Source organism: Phoca vitulina, unplaced genomic scaffold (assembly GCF_004348235.1).
Source record: "Phoca vitulina isolate PV1807 unplaced genomic scaffold, GSC_HSeal_1.0 scaffold29, whole genome shotgun sequence".
Taxonomy (NCBI): domain Eukaryota; kingdom Metazoa; phylum Chordata; class Mammalia; order Carnivora; family Phocidae; genus Phoca; species Phoca vitulina.
The window spans coordinates 13,172,223-13,199,695 of record NW_022589732.1 but is presented as its reverse complement, the minus strand read 5'-3'; the positions used below and the strand labels follow the sequence as shown (position 1 = coordinate 13,199,695).

The 27,473-nt window shown below is 35.3% G+C and overlaps 1 protein-coding gene across 5 annotated transcripts in view; it reads left to right on the top strand.

Annotated features, from left to right (window-relative positions):
- MICU1 (mitochondrial calcium uptake 1) overlaps positions 1-27,473 on the top strand; it is a 238,976-nt gene that overhangs the window by 103,462 nt on the left and 108,041 nt on the right. For 3 of the 5 annotated variants that reach the window (XM_032423966.1, XM_032423964.1, XM_032423965.1), the window contains 3 exons: positions 2,055-2,066; positions 17,690-17,695; positions 18,983-19,097. In XM_032423966.1, coding sequence (XP_032279857.1) covers positions 2,055-2,066; positions 17,690-17,695; positions 18,983-19,097 — 133 coding nt within the window. The remainder of the gene's footprint in view (positions 1-2,054; positions 2,067-17,689; positions 17,696-18,982; positions 19,098-27,473) is intronic. The other 2 variants (XM_032423967.1, XM_032423968.1) reach the window with 2 other exon arrangements.

Genomic DNA, 27,473 nt, shown 5'->3' with positions numbered 1-27,473 from the left:
TAAAGAAAGAAAATATAAGGAGTATATAAATTTTAATACTTAAATTTAGGAATCAGAATTTCAGCTTCATTTTTATTTGCTCCATTATGTTCTCATATGCCATGAACACTATTGAGCATTTTGAAAAATGCAGTGTCTTTTCTTTTTATTGAAACGATCTCTTAAAGTGTGCACTGTCATCTGTATTTGAAAAATTGCATCTTGGCTCATTGTCATCAAGATATTAGAGAAAATAATATTTCTATTACAGACGAAACTTACTCTCAAATATTGATTGGTTGTGTGTTAAATGTAGCATCATTTGAATAGGGCCACTTACTATAGTGAGTCTTTAAACAAGCAAAAGTTTAGAATGTAATTGCATTACCAAGGAACTTAACATTCTGATTCAGCATTTCAAGAAATCCTTTGACACCTGTTGCAGTTTTCTGTTGTACTTTTAGGCTGTTTGTTCATCTTTCTTCTTTTGCATCCATAGTTCTCTAAATTATTTTTAAGCCATTTTCTCAATTTTCTCTCTTCTTACAAATTAGCAAATTTAGCTCTTTTGTAACACACCACAGCCCTAAGAAAATCTGGCTTTGGTGTCTGAAATATTTTCCAAGAGATTTCCATTTTGAGCATCTAAGTATTTGATAGCTCTGTGTAAATAATTAGTAGATGTTGTAAGTATGCTGACCTTGAGTAGGAAAAATACAACATTATGGATTGCTGTACTTCTTAGTATGTAATAGCACAGGATGAAGAGTGTGACTTTGGATATGACAATTCTATATTCATAAATGGGCTCTCTACATACTTGATAGGTAACCTTGGGCAAGAGACCATTTAACCTCTCTGAGTATCACCTTCTCAGTAAAATCAGGACAATGTGGTAAAGTATCTGGCTCTACAAATTATAGCTACTTTCCATGACTTTGAGCCCTTTACTCAATTTATAAAAGGAGTTAGCTGCTGTCATATATATTATCCTCTTGGTTTGTATGAAATGCTACAGAATAGCATCTCCTCTGCCTAATTGCTCTCTCCATGCCAGTTAAATCAGCTGTAAAAATCTCCTTGGGCTCTCTGTAAGGAGCAATTGGCTGGGATTAAATAGGTAGTCCATGAGCTAAAGAGAGACCTCTGGTTTGTTTTCTCACATCTGAGCTATCCTTCATTCGCAGTGATTCATCTCACCCATGTGTTGTAAAATCCTCTGGGCCTCTGTCACATCAATCCCAGCTTTAGGTTTGTAAATTGCTAATAGCATATATTTCTCAGTCAAGAACTTTTATCACTCTGCTAAGCTTGTTTTGAGAAGTATGGTAAGTTTGGGTTGAATTTTATTTCACAGTGAAGTTCATTTGTTGAAAAAAAAATCTTTAAACCCATTTGATATATGAAGATACTTTGGAGTGGTGTACCCAGCTAAATCAGCTAACCTACACTGCTTAATCAAATGCCATCCTCCATGATGGCTGGCTTTTTATCACTAATGTGAATAGTAATTCATTTAGTGCAACATAATTTTGTAGGAGACCTGTTTCTAAGTAGTCATTCTGAACTCTTCGAGTAGTTACTAATCCTTTAAACTCATCTGAGTTTGGTTGCCTGTATTTTATTATGGATGGTAAAGCAACAAATTTGTCATGAAGTTTAAAAATATTATATCCACGAGACATCCTAATAGGAAACCTTAATTAAAGAAATGCTTTGACTTCCCATGACAAAAAATGAAATGTTTGCCTTCCCATTTCTGTAAGAAACAGACTATTACTCATGTGTTTTCTTTTTATAGTATTATGAAGTTTTTCTACAATTGTGTGTTTCATTTGGGGGAGGTTAGGAATTGAGGTGTTGGGGTTTTTGTTTTATTGTACCTAGCAGATAATATATAAAACATTTCTATGTATTCCTCATTTCCTGTTTCTAGGTGTTCAGTGAGTTTATTACAGATCTAAATTCGTCCTTATATGTTATAATACTTTGTGATATGTATGTTTGATTTTGGAGTTTTTGTTCATGTAATCAGACGATGTCCATTTTTTTTCTTTTTCTCATCTTCTGATCAGGATTTCTGGCAGGTACTGACTCAGCAGCATGTGCTTTAAATTAATTAATGTTCCAAAATCCATAGTAATGCTTCAGGGACAAAGGTTCAGTGCATGCTCATGTCCTTCCCCCTGCTCCTTTCAGAATGATTCAATTCCTGTCACTTTAAACTAACATATTTTATCTTTAATATGACAATTCCAACACTGCCCTGGCCCTTGAGAATATAATACCTAGCATGATTTAAAAGGAAGTTTTAGCATTATGTGTCACACAAAAGGTCAAGAAAGTGTTACCACTAAGTTGTATAAGGGATACTCAGTCAATTGGGTCATTTAACTAGTCTTAGGATGTCATGTTCCCAGTTTAACTGTTAGCAGGAACAGTGAGGCAGCAGTAATTTCAAGTGAAAATTAATCTTTTCTTTTGTTTTGAAATTTCTTACATGATAAATACAGATAAGTTTAGTTGCACTTTGTTCAATAAAATGGCTTAACAGGAAACAAATGGAACATTTAGAAAGACTGCATTAGTTTGCTTTTTTGAGCTAATCAAATTTAACTTGGAAAAGCAAGCAAATACATGAAGAAAATCATGAAAGAGAATATATAGGTTGTAATCTGGCAAAAGAGAAGTACTCTTTAAATAGATCTTTGAAGACTTATACTCGTTAATTATAATTTATAAATTATTAAAATTTATTCATTTTTTTAAAAGACATTACTCTTGTATTGCTTAATAGAAATAGAAACTAAACTAAATTATATCTTTTGTTTTAAAATAGTTAATGATATAATTAATGAGATCACAGTGTGCTCTTTATTTTTATATAACATTTTTCCTGTGCTTCCTTTTTTTAAAAAATGGGATATATTTTTAGTAGTCTTCTTACCAAATCCCAAACCAATTATCCTGTTATTGGTACAGTTGATTATCTTACTTCTGTTTTTAATTGCATTCTGAAACAAACCAACAAATACTTGAATGATTATGTGAGAATAATTTATCCATGATCCCGGTATCAATGTTTCTAAGCCTGGAGATTCTGTTTTAGAATAGCTATGGCACAACTAGTAAGCATAGTGCTAAGGAGAGTATATCAGATAAGGTACTTAATACCTGTGATTGAGGAAAGCTGCTTCTACTTCTGTAATTGTGGCAGGACAATTTGTAGAAGGCATCTAAAAACTCTTTCTTCCCTTTGATGGTTGTATGGTTTAAGGCTTGAAAATTTAAAATGACTTGCCTCACATAGCTGTCCCTTTTAGAGAATGAGACGAGAAAAGAGGTAGGAATTGGTTAAGTGCTTGGAAGTCTCTGGAATCTGCAGTATTGGGTAATCAGCCACCATAGTTGACAAAAGAGCACTGGTCTTCTTGAAACTTTGACTCTTGAAGGTGATATCCTTTGTTGAGTAAGGATTCAAAATCAAGTTTTACTATATTATTAAGGATATCTTGTGAATAAGCTTTTTGTATTGAAAATAATAAACTTTTTTTTCATAGACTAGATAGTGGGGTATTGTTTATCTCTATCACTATAAATATCACTCATTTTGGTGACACTAGTATAAATCCTTTAAGGTTCCAAAGGTCAGGGAGCAGTTACTTTATAGAAGAGGGCTTTCTTGCTTGCTTCCTTAACAAGGATTTGTCCTTTGCATGCTAAGTTCCTATTGCCTGTGGAAAGGCTGGAATCATTTTGTTTTTCTGGTAGCATAGAGCTGTTCTTCAGATGCAGCTTATGAATGGTGTGAAATAATTATATTGCTGTGAGGAGTATTCATAATGTCTCTTTCCAGTCTCTGAGTTCCACCACTACTAAAATATGTTGATTTAATTCATGCGTTTGATGATTCAAGCTGAAAAAAGAAATGATAATATAATCATTAAGTGCTCCCAAGGAGGGTGTAGTTTACTTGATTGCCCCAAATATTCAGACATCTATTAATATGTCTTTAAATACATTTTTATTTTAGATTGTTTTGTTTGAACTTGGGGTCAACTACCCATTTGATTTATCATTGTTGATTTGAAAGCATAAACATGACTAAACATTACATTTCTAACACCTTCATGTTTCATTTTTCCATCATGAAACAAGATTTGAAATTCACTTTGACATGGGAGGACTTGGTTCCAGATAACTTCCTTGCGCAAATACTCTAACATGTTTTGAGGTTACACAAAGTGAAAGGTAACTCAAAACATTTTTTTCTCCTGTTCCAGTAAAAATGGGCTCTCAACTTAGCCTAAACATCTATTGATGATCTTTGATTGCAGAGAAAGTGTGAGAATAGCTTTTGCTTTGCATATTTGTCTTTGCCATGATGCATTTTTTTAAATTCCAAACTTAAATAAAAAGCTTTTCCAATTACAGTTTAGTCTAACATCTATTAATTAAGAGCATAAAGAGCCATTACATTCTTGAACTGATACTCATTTTCAAAATGATTAAAATATGCATTTGAACAAGTCAAGACATAAAAATACATTGTACACCTACATTGTTAACTAGACTTTCCTCTTCAAGATAACTGAGCTGATACAAGCAAAGCCCCAGGATTAATATTTTACAATAGTGAACTCTTGTTTCGCTCTGAAAATATTCAGTCCCCATTAACAATTTCAGAAGTTGCAAGTAATTTCTCTGCATTTGATACAATATAACATATAATGGTTCTGGAGTCAAACCATGACCTGTCCTGCCATTTTATAGCATTGTCACCTTGCACTACTTATTTAATTTCTCTGAACTTCAGTTTTCTCATCTGTAAAGTGCAAATAGTAGTATTACCTATCTCATAGGATTGCAGTGAGGACTTAAAGAAGTGTATGTAATTCAAGTGCTTAGCACAGGGCCCACAATGAAATATGCAAACTATAATTTTTAAATTCTTTTTTTTTTTTTTTTAAGATTTTACTTATTTATTTGACAGAAAGAGACACAGCGAGAGAGGGAACACAAGCAGGGGGCGTGGGAGAGGGAGAAGCAGGCTTCTCATGGAGCAGGGAGCCCGATGTGGGGCTCGATTCCAGGACCCTGGGATCATGACCTGAGCCGAAGGCAGACGCTTAACGACTGAGCCACCCAGGTGGCCCTAATTTTTAAATTTTTAATATACCTTTAATGGTCAGTGGTGTTCAAGGGATACCTATAAGTGTTAGAGTTCAAGCTGATTTAAAAATTCTTCATCTAGAGGGCTTCCTGGGAGATGGTAGTTACTAGAACAGTGTAGAATGGTTGGTGATCCTCAGAGTGAAACTCTGTTTTTATGATGTGATTTTTTCTTTTTTTTTTTTTAAAGATTTTATTTATTTATTTGACAGAGAGAAACACAGCGAGAGAGGGAACACAAGCGGGGGAGAGGGAGAAGCAGGCTTCCTACAGAGCAGGGAGCCCGATGCGGGGCTCGATCCCAGGACCGTGGGATCATGACCTGAGCCGAAGGCAGATGCTTAACGACTGAGCCACCCAGGCACCCCTGATTTTTTCTTGTAATAATTTTTTCCTTATGGGAGACAGTGAGATGCTATATTGACTGACTTTTCAAAATTTGTATGTGAGATGGTTTTTCCATGAAGTAATAGGGAAGCCTTTTATAACCCATGTGACTGAAACCAAGACTATTGCTGAACCCATGACACTTCTTTTCAGTACTGATTGAGTGGCCAAAGTTCAAAATTACGTTCTTAGATTTAAGTAGCGAATAATCAATAATGGTAAAATATAGATTCTGCCACCCACAGCTGCTTCAAAGCAAGTATGCAGGCATAATGTGGTAGGAAATAATAGAGTTAACAATTTTCCCCTTCTAAGGTTTTGATAATACCTTATCAGATACTGAAGACTGAAATCCCTTCAATAATGTTTACACTTCCTTAAAGTGAATGTTTTTCCAGGAGACTTACAAATTTTTAATCATTGCTTTAATCAAATCTTCTGCCACCCTTTTTTTAAGCATCTTCATTTGTATCCATTTTCTCTATAGCCATCTAGTTAATGAAGTAGGAAAACATTTGCATGATAGGTATTTAGAGTTGTTCTCAGAGCTAAAGTGGTTAGAATTGGGACTGAAAAGAGAATGGCTTTCTGGCCGCGTGAAGTTTACAGTATCTTAAGCATTCACCTTCCACAGTTTGTTGCACAGTCATTTCTGTTTGTCTGCCTCAAATGCTCTATTACCTTTGAGAAGGTTGCAAACTCTGAGTCAGGAGAAGTCCTAAACTACTCTAAATTAGAAACTTCTTAATTTAATTTTATCTGACATATCCTCAACTCCTACCTTTCTGCAAGTTCAGGTATGGGACGGGGGAGGAAGAATACATATTTTAACTGTGCAACATTTTCTGTTTGATTGGGAATAGTGTGATTGTTTAAGATGGATATCTTACCAAGGCTTTGGCATCTATGCACCAACTAAATAATGAAGTATGAGCATTAATTGCATGGGAAAATTGCCGAAATTTCTAACACTCTTCCCCTCCGTGCCCCAACCCCAACCCCATGTAGAAATAGGTCAAAATTGCATTTTCTGGAAGAAGCGTATTATTATCATTACTTTGCTTTTGAAGTACCTCAAGTATTTTCTTAAGGGATTTAGATAGACTTTGAAATGTATATCAGTCATCTAGGGAAATATTAATACTAAAACAATCCAATTATCTCAGTTTCATAAAGGATGACATCTTAATTTAAGTAGGAAAACTGTGTTCTTTTTTTTTTTTTTTAAAGATTTTATTTATTTATTTGACAGAGAGCGAGAGACAGCGAGAGAGGGAACACAAGCAGGGGGAGTGGGAGAGGGAAGCAGGCTTCCCACCGAGCAGGGAGCCCGATGTGGGGCTCGATCCCAGGACCCTGAGATCATGACCTGAGCCGAAGGCAGACGCTTAACGACTAAGCCACCCAGGCGCCCCGGAAAACTGTGTTCTTTATCAGATTTTTCTATAAGCCAGAGATGATTTGAGGTTCTAGATGATATATTAGCATCTATTTTGCTGGCATAGTCCTTCAACTACTATTTGATAGGAAGTTTATTTCTAACTGAAATTGAAATTTCATCAGAATTGAAAAGTGGGTTTTAACTAGAATAAATAATGAGATTAAACTTCTAGATATGGTTTTTCTCTTTGGCTTCATCCAGTTGAGTCTTAAAAGGCAAAATTATTGGCCCTATTTTGATCAACCCTGTTAAAGTTAGGATTCACTGAGCACAGTTGGTATTAATGAATTTGAATCATGATTGGAATTCCCAGTCCCAAGGCTCCTGATGGCACCTGCAACCATGGCAGTGTTATATAAGTTTATGTGATTGGTCAGAAACCAGAGTGTGGATGCTTTAGCACAAAAACATCCTGGTAAAACAGTTTTTTTTTTTTTTAAGATTTATTTATTTATTAGAGAGAGCGAACATGGTGCACGCATGAGCAGGAGAGGGGCAGAGAGAGAGAGAGAGGAAGCAGACTCCCACTGAGCGGGGAGCCCAGTGTGGGGCTCCATCTCACGACCCTGAGATCATGACTTGAGCCAAACCAAGAGTTGTGTGCTTAACTGACTGAGCCACCCTAGGTGCCCCCAGTAGTTCTGTTTTAGACTCATTGAGAGGTATAATAATTACACATGTATAGGGTATGATTTGCTTTAAGTTTCTAATTAAGTGTTTTTGCTTACCTAAAAATAAAAAGATTCAGGATATGATGGAGTTGAGGTCAGCACCAAGACCCTATGAGGTTATTTATTTATTTGTTTTTACTTGAGTTCAGTAATTTGAATGTTTTATGATAGTGAGTCTAGTTAGGGTTTAAATTTTAAAACATAAGATCTTAGGGTAGGTCATATAAATGAATAGTAAAACAGTTAAATTTCCCTTGAGTCAGTGAGCACATTGCTTTGAAATATTTTGCATAATTTTGTTCTTTAAAAGAAGTAATATTTGTCGGTAAATTTTGATCAGTTGATCTGCATTTCTGCATTTCAGCCTTAATTTCAGAGATTCAAGTGATTTGACTAGAGTTTGAAATGGAACTTTTAAGATGTGCTAAATATGATATATAGAATTGTTGAATCACTGTGTTGTACACCTGGAAGTAATAGAACACTGTATGTCAACTATACTTTAATTTTAAAATAACAGTAATAAAATAAAATAGCATAATGCTCTGGAAGATATATGCAATTACAATCTCTTTTTAAAATATCCATTGTTCTATTTCACCGTATATACTGAAGAATTGGTACAACCTTCCTCAGTAACTTTAAGATGAAAACAAGCTTCTCTTAGACCCTTACTATAAATTTTTTGGCTAAACTTACATTTTAATATATTACTTAATCTCCCATTATATGGCCTTACAATAGATTTGGAATATATTCTACTTCTTTTGACTTCTTTATACAGAAATTTCTTCCTTTTAGTTTGTCTAATGTTTATTATTTACATTGAATTTCCTACTTATATTGAATTAAATACAAATATTTATGATAGATTTTCCTAGTAAAAATTCATTATATATGTTCATTAGTATAATATAAATGTTCATTAGTAACAAAAGATATAAATACCTCTGAGATAGTGAGAGAAAGTGAACATTACCAATCTGCTAAGGAAGATTATGTTTTCCTTGGACTGTGCCCCTATTTCATCCCTAAAGTGTATAAATGATATTTGCTTAGGAAAAAAATGACTTAAAATTTAGTCAAAGATTAAACATTATTCAAAAGATTAAGTGAAGAAACATTTTACTTGACATTCTCAGTTTGCAGAATTAAACATTGATAAGACTTTGGAGTAAGAAAAAATAACCCAAAACCTTCCCTCTAGTTTCCTTCCTTGAATCTAGATTTTCCATTTTCACCATACTTTGGGAATTTTAAAATTTTATTCAATATCAAACTTAAATATCTATATTTTCACAGATTCCCTGTGTACTATGGCTAGTTGGTTTGAGGATATTATTTATGGTAGAATCAGGCCTTTGATTTATAAAGACCAGCTAAGAAGCAGTCATACAAAACCAAATAGTCTAAAAATTGATTTTGTAGTAACTCTCATTTCCTCCCAAATTTTAATATATTTATTAGATTCTTCTCTTAGCTTTAAGTAATTTGAGAGATCAGATTTGATAGTTTTATGGCAGTTTTTGATTAATGTGAATTTTTTTAAGAAAATTGTCTTTGGAGTTGTGGATACTCAACCCACTTATAAATTCTTTGAGTTAATTAATAGGTGTATAATCTTAAATGCACCTGAACCACTCTTTAAGTGGATGCCTTGAAAAACATACATGTAACTTCCCTCCCTCTCTCCTTCTACCCCCACCACAACTCCAGAAGCATGGAAGAACAATGTAGACCTTTAAGAAAGAATTAGAAGATTACATTGCACAGGGCACACTGAAAAGCAGGCTAATTTAAAAATCCTCTTTAAACATCTTTCTCATTTTTAAGGAGCTCTTGCAAGACATGCACATTCTCTGTTCTTTCTCTTAAACACATGCACACATATGTGCATACATGCTTTCCCTTTCCTCCGTTTTTCCTGACTTTGATATGTCCCTTCCTCTCTTTTTTTCTTCACCTTTCTAGGGTCCTTTTTCCTTCTATATCTTGTCTTTCAGATGTTTTCAACTTTTTCTTATATGGAGCACTTTGGCCTTCTTTTGGCCTCTTCTTCCTATCGCTCTACTCAGTTCAGCAGAGATCTCATATACAGCTGCACAAACAGAAATATTTTCTCCTTTAGAGGACTGAGGGTTGCAAACATGGACATATTCTGTGTAAGGCATTAGAGGAAGGATGCCTTCCTGGAGAAAATCACGCTAACTAAAGTAGAATTGTAAGGTATTTTTATTTAGCCCCTATGGAGATATGTTCCAGTAGTAATTCTCAATCAGTATACAATTGAAGTATGTTCAATGTCATCTTTATTATCTCTGCACACTTTACAACTGTCTAATAGTGGAGGTGGCTAAGCCTAAACTCTGACCCTAGATGCATCTCATGCAGAGTTTTAAGCTACGTTTTTAACCATTCAGATCATTTCATGTTCACTTATACTTTGGAAAATAGTCATACACTTTGTTAGCAATCAAAAGATCTTCAAAAGAAAATGGGCTGCTCAAATCAGCAAATATTATAGAAAAAGGAGCCACACTTATGTAGTACATTAATTTTTAACAAAGGTGCCAAAATAATTAAATGGGGAAAGGAAGGTGTTTTCAACATAGAAACAACTATATATCTATATTTTAAAAAATAAACCCTACCACTTCCCTCACTATACACACAATTTACTTGGAATAGATCGTAGACCTAAATGTAAAATCTATGACTATAAGGCTTCTAAAAGAAAATATGAGACTATTTTAATGGACTAAAGAGAGGCAAAAAGTTATTAGCATATAAAAAGCAATAACCATAAAGGAAAAAAACCAATTAGACTTAATGAAAATTTAAAACTTTTCATTGTTAAGATAAAATAGAAATTATATGCCACAGACTAGCAGCAAATATTTTTAATACATGTATTTGACTATATTGTTATCTTTTGCTGAGTAATAAATCCAAAGCTTAGTGGCTTAAAACAATAATAATTTCTTGTCACTTATGCTTTCTGTGAATAAGGAATTTGGGAGCAGTTTGTCTAGATGGTTCTGACTCAGGCTTTTCATGAGGTTGCAGTCAGAGGTTGGCGAAAGCCTTAGCCATCTAGCTTGACTGAGAATGGAAGGCTCATTTCTAAGGTGGCCCACTAAAATATCTGGTACTGACTATTATTGGAAGGCCTCAGATCCTCTCCCTGTAGGCTCTCCACAGTCCTGCCTGAGTGTTCTTTTCTTTCTTTCTTTTTTTTTTTTTTTAATGATTTTATTTATTTATTTGACAGAGAGAGAAAGCACAAGCAGGGGAAGCAGCAGAGGGAGAGGGAGAAGCAGATGCGGGGCTCGATCCCAGGACCCTGGGATCATTAGCCAACAACTGAAAGGAGCCTGTGTTTATCCGAAGGCAGATGCCTAACCATCTGAGCCACCCAGGCACCCCCTGAGTGTTCTTATCAAATGACAGCTGGCTTCTCTCCAACAGAGCAATGTGCCTTTTATGCCTTTTCTGACCTAGCCTCAGAAGTCCGACGTTATGACTTAAGCTGTCTTCTGCTGGTCATACAGACCAACCCTGGTTCATTGTGGAAGGGAACTAGGTCTACGTAAGAATGTGAATAATAGCAGGCAAGAATCACTAGGCTACCCAGGTCAGGCTCCATGAAAAGAGTCTCATATCCAGGACATACGATGATAGTGATAAAAAACAAAACAAAACAACCCCAATTAAAAAGGGCAAAAGACTTGGATTTTGCAAATACATAATTTCCAATAAATAGAGAATGCTCAACAACATTGGCCAGCAAGGAAATGCACAATAAAACTACAATGAGATCCTACTACGTACCCACTCAAATGGCTAAAATGAAAAAGACTGGCAACACAAAAGTTGGCAATGATGTGGAGTGACTGGAACTCTCATACATTGATGGTATGAGTGAAAAATGTACAGCAACTTTGAGGAAAGTCAAAATAGCCAACAACTGAAAGGAGCCTGTGTTTATCCATAAAGGAATGAATAATATGTGTGCATAATGATTATACACAAATTATAATAATTTCACTTTTAGGGGCACCTGGGTGGCTCATTCATTAGGCAACTGCGTTTGGCTCAGGTCATGATCCCAGGGTCCTGGGATCGAGCCCCGCTTCGGGCTCCCTGTTCTGCAGGGGGCCTGCTTCTCCCTCTCCCACTCCCCTTGCTTGTTTTGCCTCTCTTGCTGTGTGTCTCTCTGTCAAATAAATAAAATAAATTTTAAAAAAGAAAATCTTTTAAAAAATAAAATACTTTCACTTTTATTTTATTGATGACTAATAGACTTCTTTCTCTGCAATAAAAATGAATGAACTACTGAAAAATATGGTATGAATGATTCTCTCCAACATTATGCTGAACTAAAGAAGCTGTACACCAAAGAGTATGCATTTGTGATACCATTTATAAGAACTTGTAGAAGAGGCAAAACCAATCAATGGTATAAAAATATGTTGGGAATTAAATGTGGAGGGGCATAAAAGAAACACTGGAAATGTTTCCAGTGGAAATGTTCGATATCTTGATGGGGATGTGGGTTACTCAGATATATATTTATAAAACTCATTGTTTTGTATCATTAGATTTGTGCATTCTACCAAAAGTAGATTTTATTTAAAACGAAACAGATACTGAATTCTAGTTGATGTGTTTGTTTTTTGCAGACATCATTAACAATTGTGAAACTACTTTCTGTATATTCTAAGCCCAAGTAAATATATTGAAGATAATGGGAACCAGGTTTCTCCCTGTTGGAGAAGGGAATAACAAGTATGTATGGGGTAAGACTACATTGTACCCCATAGTATTAGAGTGAAATTAGAGATACCAATATGAATTCATAGTTTATAATAGACAGATAAGAATGTAATCATGAGGAAGCATCAGCCTAATTTAAGTTGAGGGATATTCTTCAGTATAATTCTTCAGTATAATTCACTTTTCAAATCTTTCAAGGTCAAAAAAGTGCAAAGAGATTTAAAAAAAAAAATGGCAGAGTAGGTAACTCCAAAACTACATCTCTCCACTAAGACAGTTGGTAAGCTGGCAAAAACTATCAATCAACTTTTTCAGATCTCTGGAATGTAATCAAAGACTTTAAACAACAAGGGGAATGCTTAAAGAAGAAAGAAGATGCTGAAATTTGGTAAGATAAAGTTGTGGCGTTACTTACTTGATGACTATTTCCCCACTCACCAGCACAATGGAGCCATAAACCATTCCTGGTACAGCTTCTGCCAGAGTAAGCAGTGTAGACCTTCTTGGAAAATAATGGATGTGGGCATTGACTTGTCTGGTCAATGAGGAATCAGCTTGTGGGCTTGCCTTTGTTTTGCCTACATTGGAACTTTCTTAGAACTGGGGTGGCCTCCCAAGTGGCATTTGTCCAAAGCATTTAAAGTTAAATATACTAGCCACAGCAGCCCGAGACAAGCAGCAAACAAACCAAAAAGCCTGGGAATGAAGAGGCTGCAGCTGGAGATAGCGAGAGAATAAGGACTTTGAAGTGCTCCCCCATATACTGAGGAATCTGCAAGGCCTTGCATGTCCAGAGCTGAATGAATACTTAGAGGAAACCTTTGCAGACCCTAAGCTTTCACTTCTGGTTGCCTTTTAGCTTCTATGCAAGCAAGAAGTGAAGGCAGAGGCAGTCTATGCAAGCAAGAAATGAAGGCAAAGGCAGATTTTTAAACAGTGGCTAAGCATTGAGCGAATCCCCAACACAGAGCCAACCTGCAAAAACATGGAAAGTATACCACACACACATCTTTGGCTCCAGGAATTTAAGGAAATCTCTGTTAAATCACTAGCTGACCACTAAGATAATGGAACAGAGACCTAAGTGACCATGCTTGAGAAAGCATACAATATTGACAAAAAGAATTTAGAAAAGTCACTAAAGAAATAACTACAACCCACACAAGCTGCAGCAACAAACCCTGAGAAGAGGAATGATCTGATTTCCAGAGTTGCCACATTATAATATACAAAATGTCCAGTTTTCAGCAACAAATTTTGCTTTCAAAGAATAATGTATGGTCCATTTCACAGGAAAAAAAAGAAATGGGAAAGCTCAAACATTACACTTACTACAGACTTTAAATCAATTGTCTTAAATATACTCAATGACCTAAAAGGAACCATAGGAAAAGAACTCAAAGGAAACAAGGAGAATGATATATGAACTAATAGAGAATATCAACAAAGAGATAGAAATTTCAAAAAGGTATCAAGTAGAAGTTGTGAAACTGAAAAGTACAATAGCCAAAAGGAGAATTTCACCAAAGAGGTCTAACAGCATATTTGAACAATCAGTAAAAAAAGAATCCATGAACTTGAAGTTAGGTCAATTAATACTATCCAGTGTGAGAAACAGAGAAAAAAGAATAAAGAGAAATGAACAGAGTTTAAGATATCTTTGTGACATCATTAAGTGTACCAACATATGTATAATAGGAATTCCAGAAGGCAAGGAGAAAGAGAAGAGAGCAATATTTGAAGAAATAATGGCAGAGAACTTTATAAATTAATGAAATATGTGAATCTACACTAGGATAAATTCACAGATACCTACCATTAAACGCATTATAATCAAACTGTCAAAAACTAAGACAAAGAATCGTGAAAGTAAGTGTTGCTGGTAGACTTACCCTATTTTTAAAAATGCTAACGGGAGTCCTGGGATGCCTGGGTGGCTCAGTGAGTTAAGCATCTGCCTTCAACTTGGGTCATGATCCCGGGGTCCTGGGATCGAGTCTTGCATTGGGTTCCTTGCTCAGCAGGGAGCCTGATTCTCCCTTTGCCTGCTCTGCCTGCCACTCCTCCTGCTTGTGCATGCTCGCTCTTTCTGACAAATAAATAAAATCTTAAAAGGGGGGGGTACTCCTTAAGGCTGAAATGAAAAGACACTAGATAGTAACTTGAAGCTGTATGAACAAATGACACCAGTAACCGTAACAACACAGGTAAATAAAAGCCAATTGTGATTGTATTTTGGGTTTCTAACTACTTTTTTCCCCTGTGTGATTTAAAAGACAAATGCATAAAATAATTTTAAATCTGTGTTAATGGGAACACTGTATAAAGATGTAATTTATGAAAATATTTAAAGAGAGCTCTAGAGGAACAGAGTTTGTTTTAATATTATTGAAGCTAAGTTGGTATTAATTCAAACTAGATTGTTGTAAATTTAAGATGTTAATCTACAGAATAACTGTTTGGTTCCATTTATATGAAATATCTGGGTGTCTCCATAGAGACAGAAAGTAGATTAAGGGCTAGAAGAAGTGGGGCAGTGGAGTGTAACTGTTTTATGGGGAAGGAGTTCCGGAACTAGATAGTGGTGATAGTCACATAACATTGTGAATGCACCTACTACCATTGAGTTGTACACTTTAAAAAAATTTTTGTACATTTTACCACAATTTTAAAAAATTATAAAAATATAAACAGTATGGTATTGGCATAAAAAAGACATATATATCAATGGAATGAGACTGAGAGCCCAGAAATAAACCCACATATTTATAGTCAGTTGATTTCAACAAGGTATGAAGACCATTCTGTGGTGAAAGAATATTTGTCCACAAATAGTGTGGGGTCAACTGGATATTCACATGCAAAAGAATGAAGCTGGATCCCTACTTCACAGTACATACAAAAATTAACTCAAAATGGATCAATAACCTAAATGTAAAAGCTAAAACTACCAAAGTGTTAGAAGAAACATAGGAGTAAATCTTCATAAACTTGGATTTGGTGTTGGAGTCTTAGATACGACATCAAAAGCACAAGCAAATTGAACTTCAATATTTAAGCCCTTAGTGCATCAAAGGACACTATCAAGGTAGTAGAAAGGCAATGAACAGAATGGAGAAAACTTTTGCAAATCATACCTGATACAGGTTTGTATACAGAGTATATGAAGAACAACAACAACAAAAAAAGGCATATATAAAGAACTTTTACAACTCAGTAACAAAAGGACAAGTAAATCAAACCACAATGAAATACCACTTCACACTCACTAGAATAGCAATATAGTTTTTTAAGATTTTTTTTATTTATTAGAGAGCATGAGCAGGGGGAGGGGGGAGAGGGAGAAGCAGACTCCCCACTGAGCAGGGAGCCCAACGCAGGGCTGATCCCAGGACTCTGAGATCAAGACCTGAGTCGAAGGCAGCCGCTTAACGAACTGAGCCACCCAGGAGCCCTGGCTATAATTTTTTTTTAAAAAGGAAGATAAGTGTTGATGATGGTGTAGAGAAATTAGAGCCTTTGTACTTTGGTAGTAGTAATGTAAAATGGTGCAGCCGCTCTGAGAAACATTTTGGCCATTCCTCAAAAACTTCAGCATAGAGTTATGGTGTGACCCAGCAGTTCTACTCCTAGGCACATACCCAAAAGAATTGAAAGCAGATAGTCAAACAAATACTTGCACATGAATGTTCACAGTAGTACTGTTCTCAAGAGCCAAAAGCTCAAAACACCCCAAATATCCTTTAATGGATGAATGGACAAACAAATCGTGGTATGTATCCAATGGAATGTTATTTGGTGATTAAAAGAAAGGAGGTACTAAGTGGATGCTTCAACATGGATGAACCTAGAAGACATGTGCATGAAGGCAAAACCCAAAGGCCCACATATTGTATGGTTAAAATGGTGAATTTATGTTACATATGTTTTTCTATGATCAAAAATAACAATAAACCTCCAAAGGAAAAAATAAAGAAGGGCAAAAAAAGCTGTTTTGGATTACAGAGGTTGAAGAGACATGAGAATTAATGCCACTTATGATTGTGGATTCCATCTCGGGCTGGGGTGAAAATCGTTAGAAAGGAAATTTTTGTAACAGTTAACTACATTTAAAAGACTGGATTAGATAATAGCATGTATCAGTATTAAATATTCTGGTTTTACTAAATTTATACTGTGGTATGTAAGAGAATGTCTGTTCATAGGAAGTATATAGTGAAGTATTTAAATGTAAACGGGCATGTGTATTGAACTCTCAGAGGTATAAAAGAATATTTATATAAAATGAAGCAACTAAGGTAATATGTAAACTATCGGTGAATGTGGGTAAAAAGTATAAGAGGAAAAAAGTATATGTTAATTTCTTATATTGATCTTTCCACTTTTCTGAGTTTGAAATTATATCAAAATTAAAAGTTACCAACAGAATTAGATTTATCTTTTTGTCATCTTTGGAACAGTAGCATCGTCCAGATGATTGTTAGAAAAAAAATACTGTTAGATATGCTTCTTTGTCTTAGTTGCCTCTTTTCACTCTGTCTTTAAGACTTTGTGTGTTTCTCAACTTCTGGATCCCAATATTTATTTTATTGGCTTATGGCAATCTCTCTGTACGATCATTACATAATTAATGCAAAGCACTCAGCTTTTATACATATTTATTGTTCTAGCTAGTAATGTTATGCCTTTGGGAGCCTGTTCTCATTTTATGGAATTTTTCTTATTCACATACTTTATTTTTGCAGTATCTTGGATAATGTAAAAAATGTAACCATTTATTTCCCTTTTTTGAGAAATTAAAATGTTAACTTTCCAGTGAAAGGCTTTGCTGCTCTAGTTCTCTTCCAGGAGCCTTTTTTTTTCTTTGAAATTTGTGTTCAGTCTCTTGGTAGAAGATCAAGTGCGATAGGAGATCTAACCTTAATTTGAATACATTGGACTATGTGCTCATTTTTGTTGTCAGTTCAGAGAAGTAATCTCTAAATGCTGTCAAACAGAACCATGCTTTCTGTCCACCACAGATGAGTCAAAGAAGTCCTTTCCTAACTAGAATGTGCCATCAGAACCTCACTGCTTTGTTAGCATTCAACTATGGACTTTTTACCTGTTTATGCTTACCGTTTCTTATGAATAAGCAAATACCCAATACAGGCTATTTTGGATAGGTTTATTAAGAAGACCATGATGATTCATTTGGTACTTGTATTTTCAATTGGTTAACTAGTTTTCTTTCTTTTGTGATGTATGATGGGATCTTCACTAGACAGAGGTAATCCTGGATGCTGGTGTGGTGGTGCTTGTTGGTTTAGTTTTCATGAGACTCCTCCTGAGGTTATGTTTGCAATGCTGCTTCTTATTTTGTGCTTGCATGACATTATTACTTTGATTGCTCTTTGTTGGTTTGGGTTCTTAAAACCTCCTATTTCTATTTTTGGTACCCAGAATAATTCCTTGACTGTTTTTAGTTGGTCCAGAACTTACGGAAATTAGTTCCAAGTCTAACTCTTTGGTGGATCCTTTTCAGTTTTTGAAAATATCTTCAGTGTCACCACTAAGTTTATCATTTGGCTAGAAATTCAGAAAACAGGTAGCTTTGCTTAAACACACAGGAGGACACCACTTGGCAGACAGGCCATTACTAAGGCTAAGAATCAACTCTTTGTGAGTTTTATAGATTAAGCAAAAATTAATATATACTTAGAATAAAATGTAAGTTTCAGGAGAGTTTCATGAAATAGCTGAAACTTAGGAACCTCTGGCAAGGTATCAATAAATACAACTAAATTAAATCATGCCTAAATCTTAGTGTGCATGTCTTGATTTGCCATTATCTTTCAGAGGTGCTGTTTGCTCTGCAAACTGTCCTACATTCCAAACCTAAGATTCTTGGGGATCATGAGGTAAAAATTAAAATTAGTATTTCAGAATTTATTTTTCTGAGCATTTGTGTGGTCCTTGAAAATAGTTGCTTACCTCTTCATTTCTGATCACGAGTGGTATAGTTTTTCTTAGGCAATAAACTGACTTCTTTTGGGCAAATTGTACTGATTTCATTTTGGGGTTTTTTTTGTTTCTTTTTTTTTTTTTTTTTTTTCTACTTTATATGCCTCTATAGAAAAAGGTGGATTGTTTTTATTTTTTTATTTTTTTGAAGTTTTTATTTTAATTCCAGTATAGTTAACATAGTGTGTTATATTAGTTTCAGGTGTAAAAGATAGTCATTCAACAATTCAGGCGGATTGTTTTTAAACCCAAGAAACAAAACCAGTCCAAAGTGGACCAGTATATGTCAAATAGCAGGAGTTCATAAAATTGAAATTATTTTCTAGTGTTCATTTTAAGCCAGTTTTGAAATAAGCAAAATCATCTTTTGTCTTATAATTTTAATCATCTTGGAAACTGTAAAGGATCCATTAATTTGGAATGGCCATCAGAGAATTGCTTATGATAAGTAGCGTAAAACTATCACATAAATGGTGATTCATCTCTAATGATCTGTGTTCTCATTCTGCTATGTCTTCTTTTTATCTCTTTGTGGGACCCATATATTTAATAGAAAATTGCCCAGGAACGAGAAAAATTTGCTGACGAAGGCAGTATATTTTACACCCTTGGAGAATGTGGACTCATATCCTTTTCGGACTACATTTTCCTTACAACTGTTCTTTCTAGTAAGTATAAACTTTTCTTTTTAATTGTTTATAGGGAGCATACAGGACTCTGAAAAAAGTTGATTGGAGGGGGAAATAAGGCATGTTTGTAGAGTTAATGAATTATAAGTTACATATAATTTCATTTGTTTGAATTCTGTGTAACTTGTATATAGAACCACCTGAGAAAGAGGAAGAAAAATGAAGTATCAAGGTAAAGTTAAGAAAAAAACAACTGTGAAGTTAAATCTTCCTTTCAGTGTTTGAAGCCCTTGTATTCTGTGAAAATAGATTATTCATTGTATAGACTTTATTAATGTTTCTACTTCCCAATTAAAAAACATATTGATCTATCATTTCTCCTCTAAAGAAGAAAATTGGCTCAGTTTTTCTAATTGTGTTGAATATTCACTTTTGAATCTTAGAGCATTACTCCTTAAAGCACAAAATTCAATTTGACTCATTTAGAGCACTGATGAATTGCTGATTTTTTAAAGCTAAATCATTTGGTTGGTAAGTATGCTACTCTACATGGCTTTTTTTCCTAACCATTCAGAAAAAAAAACCAAAAAAAATGTATGTTTCTAGCTTTCTGTGTATCTACCTAACTTGGGGCACCTGGGTGCCTCAGTCGGTTAAATGTCTGCCTTCTGCTCAGGTCATGCTCCCAGGGTCCTGGGATCAAGCCCCGAGTTGGGCTCCCTGCTCTGTGGGGAGTCTGCTTCTCCCTCTGCCTCTGCCTGCCACTCCCCCTGCTTGTGCACGTGCTCTCTCTCTCCCTCTCTCTCTGTCAAATAAATAAATAAAATTAAAAAAAAAAATCTACCTAAATTGAACCAAAGAGATCTGATTTGTATGTTTGAAAGAAGTGATTCTGAAGTTTTTTTCATGTGTGACATATCAAACAAAAGTAACTGCCTCTTCCTTCCCTTTGTAGACTAGTCATCTATAAAGATAAAACTTTAAGGTAGTTTTTAATAAATGACATACACAATACACAGTTCCTGTCGTAGCTCTGACCACTCTTACCCTACTTCCCTCTGTTGACAGAAAAATGAAGAAATATAGGCTAATACGCCTTACCACAGCTGTCTTTGGGATACCAATGTGTCTGAATAAATTCATGTGGTGGACCAGTGCTCTAACAATATAGATATATATAGATTTGTTGTGAAGATCCAAAATAGTGAACTAAAATAAAAGAACATTTATGATCTTAAGTTGAGTATTGTTAAAGCTAGTTGTTATTTTGGTAGGGCATTGTTTTCCAAAATAGACTTCAGTTCAAATCCTGGCCCCACCACTTCTTAGCTTTGTGATTAGGGGCAAGTCAGTGAACTTGTTCATCTGTTTTGTTTGCAAAATGAAGGTGGCAATAATACCAAACCCAAATTACTTATTTGAGGATTATGAGATCATGAATATAAAGTTCCTAGTTCAGTGCCTAGTATTTAGTAGGTATATAATCTGCCTGGGTTTTTATTCTTGATATCCTATCACAAAATGCCATTTCATACCTGATTTTAAAAGATCCATAAACCTTGTCATTAAGAAAACCCCAGCAGAACTGGTAGGAGTTTTTAAGTCTTTTTTGTGACTTTGAATAGAATTTGCATTCAATAGGCATGATGTGTCAGAAAGATTACTGCATTAAATGAAGAGACCAACTTGGAGAATTGTACTGATATATACTATATACAATGGCAGTAGTCCCTGTAAATGTTTATTGAGCTGAAATGAGATTTTAATTTATATCCACTACTCAGTCCTGTTACCTTCATTATCTTTCAAAGTGTCAGAAGGATCACAGAGCAGAACCTTCAGATTACCAACTGTGTAACTCCTTTAATTCAACCATGTTAGAACAGGTAAAATCACACTTACCCTTAAATTCTGGAAACCACTCCAAGGAGCTCTACTGGTCCAGGCACCTTTACTTTTGGTGGTCAGCTCCTAGCTTAAACATGGTGGGTGATTTACAAAAAGTGCTTAGTATTACAATATCACATACAGTTGACCCTTGAACAATGCTGGGGTCAAGGGTGCTGATACTTCTCCCTCCCCCCACAGTTGAAAATCTGTATATAACTTTTGATTCCCCCAAAACTAACTACTAATAGCCTAGAGTTGACTGGATACCTTACTGATAACATAAATTCAATTAGCACATATTTTGTATGCTACATGTGTTATATACTGTATTCTTAAAGTAAGGTAGAAAAGAAAATGTTATTAATACAATCATAAGAAAGAGAAAATACATTTATAGTACTGTACTATATCCAAAAAAATTCACATATAAGTGGACCCTCCACAGTTCAAACCTGTGCTGTTCAAGGATCAACTGTACTTTTTGTATTGTCAGGAAAGAGAAAATATAATAAGGATATGATTTTAGATTTTCTCTTTATATCAGTGGTTTTAAGCATTTTGATTATTAAATGCCTCTAGTGTTTCTTAACCTTAGCACTATTAATATTTGTGGCAGGATGATTTATTGTTGTGGGGGCTGTCCTGTGCATTGTAAGAGGTTTATTAGCAACATTCCAGGTTTCTGCCCACTAGATTCCAGTAACACACCTGTTCCCCTCCCTCAGTTGTGACAATAAAAAATGTCTTCAGGATTGCAAAATACGCCCTGGGGGTTGGGGATGGAAAGGAATCATCCCTGGTTGAGAGCCACTGTCCTAGTTTGGGGCAGAGTTTTTTGTTTGTTTCATTTGTGTTATTATGTGCCTTGACGTAACATTCTTCATGTTTCCTGTCTTGGGGTTCTTTAACTTTTTAGATCTGTGGGTTTATAGTTTTCATCCAGTTTGGAAAAAATTCAGCCATTATGTCTTGAGATACTTTTTCTTCTCTTTCTTCTCTTTGGGGACTTCAATTACACATACATTTTCCTCACATCAACCTTATAATGTTTGTACTATTATTTTCTTCATTTTACAGATGAGGAAATTGAGGCACACAGAGGGTTACATACAAAACATTTGCTCCAAGTCCCAGAGTAAGTAGATGATTCAGGGTTTGAACCCAGGCCAACTGCAGCATCTAGGCTCCTGTTGATTGGCTTTACGTCTGTGCTCACGTTTAGCGGTGATAAGCCATAACTTACCCAGTGCCTCTCCTTTCTCTCCGGCTGGCTGTGGGAAGGTTGGTCATAAACTCTCCTATAGATAACGGGCAGTTCAAGCATTCTTGTGGTCTGAATGTTGCCCATTGCCTTGTCCACTTATCCAGCAAACCCTGGGGAAAATGTGCCACAGGAATTATACTGAGATCAGTTCTTTCCCATGTCCTAGCTTGCTGCTAGGATGATAGAAAATGAGGCTCTCAGTGGATCATCTTGCTTGTGGTTAACAAGATTTCATTACAATCTAGGCACACTAAATGTTTCCCAAATCATCCTGCAGGAGAGAATGCAATTCTTTAAGCACCAAAAGATTTGCCAAGGAGTGGTTTGGGATGAGGAGACATGCATTAGCATATTCATGAATCTGTTACTCCGGTGGACAACAGGGGCTGTCCTGATGATTTCCAATACAAAATCAGCAAAGCAATGTAAAACAGCATAACCCAGACAATGCAAGACTGTCATATTTCTAAGTAGCTGGGTTTTTTCCAAAATTGGTGGACTCAGTAGTGTTCAAGAAATTGCCATCATTTTGAAGAATATGAACTCTCTGCCCAAATGGATTGACATTTGGGACCTTCACGTACTTTAAAAGCTCTACTATGTTGTCTAAAATAAAACTTGACAGCTATATATAGCAAATCATTCATTTCCCTTCTCGATTTATAATTACTTCTCCTAAAAATAAAAACAAGAAAGCTGCTTTTCTGAGGTGCTTGACTGACTCAGTCAGTGAAGCATATGCAAGTTGATCTCGGGGTCATGAGTTCAAACCCCACATTGGGCATAGGACTTACTTTAAAAGAAAAAAAAAAAAGAGTAGGCAACGATGTAAAATAAAGCTGGATTCCTTTATTTAAAAAAGAAAGAAAGAGGGTGGGGGGATGGGTTAGCCTGGTGATGCGTATTAAAGAGGGCACGTATTGCATGGAGCACTGGGTGTTATACGCAAACAATGAATCATGGAACACTACATCAAAAACTAATGATGTAATGTATGGTGATTAACATAACAATAAAATAAAATTTAAAAAATAATAAATAGGAAAGGAAGGAAGAAGCTTTTCTTTAAAAAGCATGTTATATAAATAAATAAATATTTAAAAAGCATGTAATTTCACCCATTAAATAGAGTCAGTTCTTCTTATTTAAACTTTTTAGAAGTTTGATTTTTAGCTCAACAAGACTATCTTGGACACACACCAAGAATAACAAGCAATTTGGCAGCAATATCCTGTGTTTATAACCAGCAGTGGCATGAATTTCTCACTCTTCTCTGTATATGCTTTAGATAATGGGGTCCCTCTTCAGCCTATCTGAACATTTTTCAACACCTTTAAATGTTTTAAACACTGTCACGCACACAGACACTTAAACATACATACCCCCTAAACCCCTTTCCTGCTTTATTTTTTCTCCTTGGCGCTTATCAATATTTAACATTCTATATAATTGATTTCTTTTTCTTATTTATGTATGATTACCTAGAATGTCAACTGCATGACAATGATCACAGGTTTATAATAATATTCACTACAGGGTTGTAATGCTATTCTCTATAGACATATTTGTTCCATATAAAGCACCGAGGCAAAGTAACAAAGCAAGACTATACCATTTTTTTCAATATTCTCCAAAAGGTAGTTTAGCAAATGTAAGACTCAGCTTTGCTGTTTATAGCCTAAATTGAAAACAGTTCTTGTAGCTGTCAGAGATTTTTTTCATAACTAGGTGCAGAGAAAGGTCATCCGGATTTAACAAGAATGCTACACAGCATTTATTGATTTGGATCATTCTTGCTAATGCTAAGATTCATTAGATAATGATGGTATGACTTAGGATCTTAGGATCTGGATCTTGGCCATTGACAATTACGAAATATTTATTTTTGTGCTCTTTATCTCCATATGTGTTCTAACGGAAGTTATTAGCACTGCACTGTGGCCTCATAACAAGAAAATAATTCTAGGTAGCTTAAGGAAGCAGTAATAAAACAATTATAAAAGTTGATTATTAAGCATCTTTCTTATTAGTTACTATTAATCTTCGAAAAGCCACCAGAAAAATCAAAAGCAAAAAATGCTATAGTATGTTCAGTACCTAGGAAAAGACCTAATGAGAGTCAGGCATAATTCAGTGTATTCTGATTTTGATTCCCTCTTTAGATTTTGAGGAATCAGTGGAGAAATTGAATTCAGTGATTTTCACTATAGCAGGATTTGATATACTGAGAAGTAAACCACATTCTCATTGTGACGCTTATTTCTCACAAACCTTTTGAAAAATTACAACAGCATTCAAGTGAATGTTTATATTTTATTTCTCTTGCTATTCTAAATTCAGGGGCCAGTCACAAAGTATGTGACTTGGAGATAGTGGTGCTGATCAGTGCCATTCCGTCTAATGAAAATGTTAACAGAAGTTATAGATGAAAATGTTTTTCAGCCTGAGTGATCTGTTGAAAAATTCGGGCAAGACAGCATACTGAGATCTATCAACAGATTTAAGGCAGTTACAAATCTTTTTTATTGGGGGGCGCCTGGGTGGCTCAGTTGGTTGGGCGACTGCCTTCAGCTCAGGTCATGATCCCGGAGTCCTGGGATCGAGCCCCGCATCTGGCTCCCTGCTCTGCAGGGAGCCTGCTTCTCCCTCTGACCCTCTCCCCTCTCATGCTGTTTCTCTCTCTCTCTCGCTCTCTGATAAATAAATAAATAAAATCTTTAAAAAAAAAAAGACAAATCTTTTTTATTGGGACATTGGAGTTGGGGAAGTTACAGAAAAAATTTGGTTTAGCTATTAATCTGCCTAAGCTTTTTATGTCTGGGATTACCTACCATTGCTAAATTGACATTATGAGGAGTAAGACAAAGCAGATGAAAGGATGATCTTACTCTATGTTATTTCTCTGCCTGTAAGAGATGCTTAGAATTTTAGAGATACTCATTTGCATGTTCTAAAGCCAAATCTCATTGTGTTGATTACCAGTAACTTCTTCCTCTGGCATTACCTGTTCTTAAGGTTAATGTGTTGATTTTATAATAATGCAGCTTTTTCAAAACAATAAAATAATGCTTTTAAATATATCAAATATTTATGATACTAAATTCATTTTCAGCCAGTTGTATCTGAGAACACTATGCCATTTCAGTAACCCTGGTGTTAGAGAATGTTAAAGCATTTTCATCTTTGTATCAACAACCACATAAGAATTTTAGCTCAGATGAGCAAGAAATAAGTGGTGTTTGTGTTTAACTCTCTTAGTTCTGCATATGACTATATGAGAAGATTAAAATGTTTTCTTTATCTGCAAAAGGAAGGAAGTTAGTATTTTGGGAACAATTGCTTGAGATTTCTTCTGAGGGTTCACAAGGCTAAGAGGAGAACAGAGACTAAAGAAGCAAATCATGGCTTATAACAAAAATAAGACTGAAACGTATTTTGCCTGTATCTTGAGGATTTCATAATTTTACACTTTAAGGAAACTAGTTCCTATTTGCCTTTTCATACTTGTGTTTTATTTGAATTGATCCATTTTCATTTTTTGAAAATTCTAATAAAATTCTAAACCTGACTTAAAATGTTACAGAAATCTGGTTAAGGGCACATGATGTCTGTAGCTCTCCTCTTTCAGGAATAATAGTCAAGCTAAGGCTGTGTTCTAAAGAAGAGGGTATGAATGAGATAGTCAGGAGTGTTTTTGTATGCTCAGTGAGCTGATGCTGCCACCATAATTATGTCTGCATACACTTTGTCCTCTCTTGAATGGCTTATGTTGGCTTTGTGCTGCTTTTCCAGGGAGTCAGTTCTCTGTGATACCTGAGATTCAGGTAGGGACTCCAGAAGAGAGAGAAGAGAGGAGGTCTCTCCTGGTTCTACTTCTCTGCTCCTTAGGCCCTTGGGAACAAAAGCCTAATAGGGGAAGCATTTGGTAAACCCAAAGGCTTCCCTCTTTCTTAGGCTGCATTTATCAATGCACTAAAAGTTCATGGAACAAGAAAAATAAAACTACAAAATAGGCTAAATTCTCTGCTTTCAAGAAAGTGCCCTCACGTATAAAATTATTTCTTTTTCTCCCTTCATTCTTCAGATCAAAACTACCTTTCTCTTAGCATACCTCAATTAGGATTTTGTGTTTTTTAAAACAAACATTAGAATTTAAAAAAAAATTTTTTTTTACATTGAATTGTGAATCATTACAACTCCAGAGATATTTGCAGGAAAATGCTTATTATTCAAAAGAATCTCTAATTAATGAAAGTTTAGACAATGGATATGGTATCACTAAATAATATCTTGAAGTAGGAACTATGTCATGTGGTTTTATATCCCCAAAGTACCTAACACTGTATCTTACTAATACTATTCATTCTAAAAATATTTGAATGAAAGGATATTTGGGATGTGGCTTCTCTGAGTCCCTTTATGTGGAATGGAGACCCAGCCACCCATCCATCTCCATACCCTTGATTACAGTGTGAAATGGACCTCAGTTTACCTTTCTTTTTTCCCTATAACAGATTACAGAAAGTTTTCCAGATTTCAGCCTCTTATAATTCTTCTATCTATCTTCCTTAAGCTCTATCCTGTTCTGTTTTTGTTCTGTTGGTAGTTGGGATTGTGCTCTAAGAATTTAGTCCTTAATAATTGATGATGTTTAAAGATCTTTGTTTATGGTCCATGAGCCCCACCTTTTCACATTGTCTCTTAGAAGTTGGACTGGAATCAAATGTATCTGTCTACCTATATAGTTGACCTTTCCCTAAAACCACAACTTAATGGTATTTGGTTATACTTAGGCTTCATTCTGTGTTGTTTACCTGTTCCTGTAACAATGTTACAAAATGCTTATTTGTTGTGCTGGGGAATTTGAGGGTGCACAAGGGAAATCAAGGCAAAAATAGTGGTTGTCCCAGAATGGTTTGCTTAATCACTACCTCTTCTTCTTCTTCTTTTTTTTTTTTAAGATTTTATTTGTTTATTTGACACAGAGAGAGAGTGCAAGAGAGCACAAGCAGGGGGAAGGGCAGAGGCAGAGGGAGAAGCAGGCTCCCCGCTGAGCAGGGAGCTGGACACAGGGCTCCATTATGGGACCCTGGGATCATGACCTGAACCAAAGGCAGACGCTTAACCAACTGAGCCACCCAGGTGCCCCAGTCACTCCTTCTGAAGAAGATGTTCAACACAGTATCTGGCACATAATAAGTACTCTATGTATATTTGTTGGCTAAATAAGTATCTTAAGAATTTTTCTGAATAGTTACTTT